The sequence below is a fragment of the Carlito syrichta genome, unplaced genomic scaffold, assembly GCF_000164805.1.
Source record: "Carlito syrichta isolate Samal-C Ts95f unplaced genomic scaffold, Tarsius_syrichta-2.0.1 Scaffold305649, whole genome shotgun sequence".
Lineage (NCBI taxonomy): Eukaryota > Metazoa > Chordata > Mammalia > Primates > Tarsiidae > Carlito > Carlito syrichta.
Window position 1 is genome coordinate 393,225 of NW_007249745.1, and position 4,495 is coordinate 397,719.

Consider the following 4,495-nt stretch of genomic DNA (forward strand, 5'->3'; position numbering starts at 1 on the left):
CTGGATCCGGTCCTTGCAGCGGTCCCGGTACTTGGACTGGGTAGCGTTATATTCGGTCATTACCTCCACGAACTTCCGGGAGAGTGTGGAGTGCTGGGGTGGGGGTGGGAGGACAGACATGTCAGGGAATCAGGGAGCAGAGACCCAGGCCGGTGAAGGGGCAGGGCATGAGTGGAATGGGTAAGGACGGGCTGAATCCGTTTACTGCCCCTTCTTCGGCTCGGGCTGCGATCCCAGATCCCTACAAGTTCACAGTTCCCTACCCGCCCCGCCACTCGCGCGCCCCATCCCAGTCCAGGGCAGGCTGGAGACCAAGCCAGGGCGCGGAGATGGGGCGCGGCTCCGGCCTCTCCTATGGCCCCGCCTCCGCCCCGCCTCGGCCCCGCCCCGCAGCTGGGCTCTGGCCCGCCCACTTCCAATTCGCTCAGTGCTCCCGCCAAGGCTACACCCGAGCTGGGTCCAGATCCCGCCCCCGCCGGGCCGCCGCCGCCTACCTGGGTCTTGCGGATGCGCAGGTCCGCGGAGGAACGGTTCAGCCCCTCCTCCTGTTCGATGCTTTGCTCGATCGCTGCGGGAGAGAGGGTGCAGTGACGGGCGGGAAGCCCAAGGAGTGTGGGGTGGGGGCCGGGGTGTTCGGAAGGTCAACACGCCCCCCTCCCCGCGGACCCGAGGTCTGAGAAGAGATGGCATGCCCATGACGAGTGCGGTCAGTAGTGCTCCAGGGCGAGGGGGTACGAGGGCAGCAGATAAAAAGACGTTTGAGGGGGGGTCTTAAGGCAGGAGACTGAGGGTCAGACTTTCACCAGACAGAAGGGGGCTATTTGTCCTGGCGGACGAACTGGGTCTTGGAAAGTCCCACCTGCTGTAACTTCCACCCAGTTCCATGAGGGGGTGGGGGCCCAGTCCCCTGGTGAGGCCCCTGTATGTGGGGAACTCTCCTCTTCCTACAGCCCCTGGATAAGGGACAGACACCCTTAAATCCCGTGATTTTTCTGCTGGAAGGTGGGCACTTCCAGGTGGGCCAGGTTCTAGTGGCCACCCTTTCCTTGGAGAATTCCTGAGCAAACAGATGAATGCTCCAAGGGAGAATACAACCCTCTCCCTGCCCTTTAAGATGATCCCTGTCCTGGGAATTCCTGCTCCTAAAAGATGTTCTGAGCCGGCTGGGTGGCTCAGCCTGTAATCCCGCACCGTTGGGAGGCTGAGGTGAGTGGATTGCCTGAGCCCGCAGGTTCGATACCTGCCTGGGCAACTTGGCGAGCTCTCATCTCTACAATAAATCAAAAATTAGCCGGGTGTGGTAGCGCGCGCCTGTAGTTCCAGCTACTTGGAAGGCTGAGGCGGAAGGATCGCCGGAGCCCAGCAGGTCGAGGCTGCGATGGCCAGGAGTGGCCACCCGCATTCCAGTCTGGGTGAACAGAGTGAGACTCCAACTCAAAAAAAAAGATGTTCTGGAAAAGTGCACAGATTAACTGAGATTCCTGCTGCTTGATCATGCATTCCTGACAATATCATCCAGATTTTCTTGAAAAGAGCTTGTGATAAGATCTACCTTGGTAAGATCAGAAAATGCAGTAGGGATGAATCACCAGGTGCTTGCAGACCTTGCAGGGCCTCCCGGCCATTCCTGAGAACATCACTTCTCTGTTCTCCTGGCAGTGGGGGAGGTATGGAACTGGATGGTACCCCAGGGCTCCCCTGCCAGCAATGGCGGGTACAGTGACTGAGTGACAGCTCTGGCCCAGCTAATGCGGGAAAAGCACAGCAACACACACCCAGGGATAGCGGATCTGCTGGCCCAGACTGGGGCCCCACTGTCAGACTTGGGACTGGAACCAGGTCTGGAGGGAGGGGTCTTTTACAGGATCTCATTGACTTTTGACAAGAATCCTGGGAGTTCAGTGATATCAGCTCATGTTTCAGGCTGGAAACCAAGGTTCAAATGGGTGAATCAACTCACTCAAGGTCACACCCAAAGCCTGAGCTCATGCTACCAGCTGGAAGAGGATGGAAAAGAAGACGATCTTCTCCCTGGAGGTCTGGAAGATTCAGCTTCTCTAAACCACAGTCCCTTTTCACAGTTCATTTGTTGATCTATTCCAAAACCCTTCACCCTCAGGGCCCTTCTCAGGGTTTTTTTTTTTTTTTTTTTTTGAGTCAGAGTCTCACTCTGTCACCCAGGCTGGAGTGCAGTGGCATGCGCACAGACACCCCAGTGTTGACCTGCTGGACTCAGGCGATCCTTCTGCCTCAGCCTTCCAAGTAGCAAGAACTACAGGCGTGTGCTACCACGCCAGGCTAATTTTTTGATATATTGTAGAGACGAGGTCTCACTAAGTTGCCCAGGCTGGTCTCAAACCCCTGTGCTCAGGCAGTCCTCTCGTCTCGGCCTCCCAAAGTGCTGGGATTATAGGCTTTCGCCAACTGTGCCTGGCATCTCAGGGTCTTATAGAGAGTATTTAAGGTCAGAATTCAGAGGCCCCAAAGAAACCATTGAGCTCAGGGATTTTCCAATTGTGTGCCAGCAGGAACCTTGTTTCTGAGAAGGAACCTCAGGGGCTGCTGCAGGGAATGAAGAGGAGACAGGTAGGGCCTCCCAACTTCAGTTCAGCCAGAGCGACCTGACTTTTATGTTTTAGATATCGGGACTCTTTGTAAGATTTCATTTGGAAAAAAAAAAAAAGATTGTGCTGCCCTCTCCCAAAAGAGCCAGTTTTGAAATTGCTTCCATTTTTCTTGTTGTACTGATGAGAAAACAGGGTAGGGGACTCGTCCTGAGTGAGTTGACAGAGGAGGTTGGACACCTCCAGCCTGGACGTGCACTTAATGTGCACGCAGTTTAGGGCATTTTCCATTCCAGCTTACTCTCTTGAGTACAAAGGGCTTGTTTTTACAAATCAGCATCAGAGGCTCACACATGGCCTCCCCTTGAGCCCAGGAGGGCATGGACTTCCTGTCCTCATCTCCCTGGACCAAGGTCAGTGCTCTCGGGGCCAGGCACCTGATATGGCTCCTCTTCCCCCAAAGCCTAGCAATGTGCTTTGGACACTGGACGTGCTTGGCAAATGTTTCCTGATGTTGAATTACCATGTGTGTACAAATTAGCATCACGGTAACACTGTTATTCTCCTGGCACCAGCAGACAAGGAGGTTCCCAACCCACAATGCTTTGGGGGAAGGTGGTTATTACCAGCACCCAAGTCCTTAAATTAGAGTGAATACATGAGCATTTGGCAAGTGCCTGTTGAAAGCTTGCCAGCCCCTGATGTCAGCCACACAGTCCAATCTGTCCTGAGCCAAGGATACCGATTCCGACGCATTTGCTGGGCCCACCTACTGGGTGCTCAGCGCTATGCTGAGTGCCTGTTCAGGAGAAATGAGGACTCAATGAAACCAAAGCCACTTGGAGGACTATATTTTTCTTTTTCTTTTTCTTTTTTTGAGTTGGAGTCTCATTCTGTCGCCCAGACTGGAGTGCAGTGGCCGCTCCCGGCCACCGCAGCCTCGACCTGCTGGGCTCCGGCGATCCTTCCGTCTCAGCCTTCCAAGTAGCCGGAATTACAGGTGCACGCTACCATGCCCAGCTGATTTTTGATTCATTGTAGAGAGGAGGTCTCGCTGCCCAGGCAGGTCTCGAACCCGCGGACTCAGGCAATCCACTCACCTCAGCCTCCCAAAGGCGTGGGATTACAGGCTGAGCCACCGAGCCCGGCTTATATTTTTCTAGTGGACTTTCATGCTGATGGAATCAGCAGTGCTCAGGTGCAATTTGGACCAAAACCCTCATTTCCCCGTCACGTATCTTTCTCCAAAGAATCTGGATCAAGGGGGGATACCTGGGGTTGTGTGCCTTCCCACTGTTTAAGTGTCTGGTTCCTGGAAGTCTGTAAACATTCCTTAGAGAAAGGCCTGCTTTGCCCAGGGAGAGCAGAGTTCTTTTCCTCTCTAGCTAAGGGATTGCACTCCTCACCTTTCAACTTGGACCGGACCTTGTTGGCCGTCTTCTTGATGTCTGCAGTGAGGTCCTCCAGCTCCTGTTTGGTCTCTGAAGGGAAGGCAAAGGTGAGTGAGAGGTCTAGGTGGGACACCAGACCCCTCCTCCCCCCACCCCACAGCCACCCAGCAGCAGCACTCACTCTCGTCTGGGTTGGGGGCGGCCAGAATGGCACTATGCTGTTTTTTCACCTGTTCCACGTCCTCCGACAGTTTCTCAATGCAGCCTCGGATCTCTTCTACCTGAGGCAGAAAATCAGCTGTACCTAGTCAAGTTGTCGGGCCGGAGAAGGGGATCCAGGAGAATCAGCCAGAATTCGGGGAGACGGGCCAGCCCCAGGAGGGGTGGTAGAAGGCCAGGAAGCATGCAAGGTAAACGTGGGTTTGAGACCCGCTTGGGCAATTTGGCGAGACCTCATCTCTACAATAAATAAAAAAAAATCAGCCGGGCGTGGTAGTGCGCGCCTGTAGTTCCAGCTACTTGGAAGGCTGAGGCAGAAGG

General features: G+C 54.7%; 1 protein-coding gene across 1 annotated transcript in view; it reads right to left on the minus strand.

Moving 5' to 3' along the window:
* Positions 1-4,495, minus strand: part of STX1B (syntaxin 1B) — a 22,514-nt gene that overhangs the window by 7,832 nt on the left and 10,187 nt on the right. The window contains exons 3-6 of the mRNA XM_008062041.2: positions 4,137-4,236; positions 3,971-4,045; positions 495-568; positions 2-93 (exon numbers count right to left, since the gene is read on the minus strand). Coding sequence (XP_008060232.1) covers positions 2-93; positions 495-568; positions 3,971-4,045; positions 4,137-4,236 — 341 coding nt within the window. The remainder of the gene's footprint in view (position 1; positions 94-494; positions 569-3,970; positions 4,046-4,136; positions 4,237-4,495) is intronic.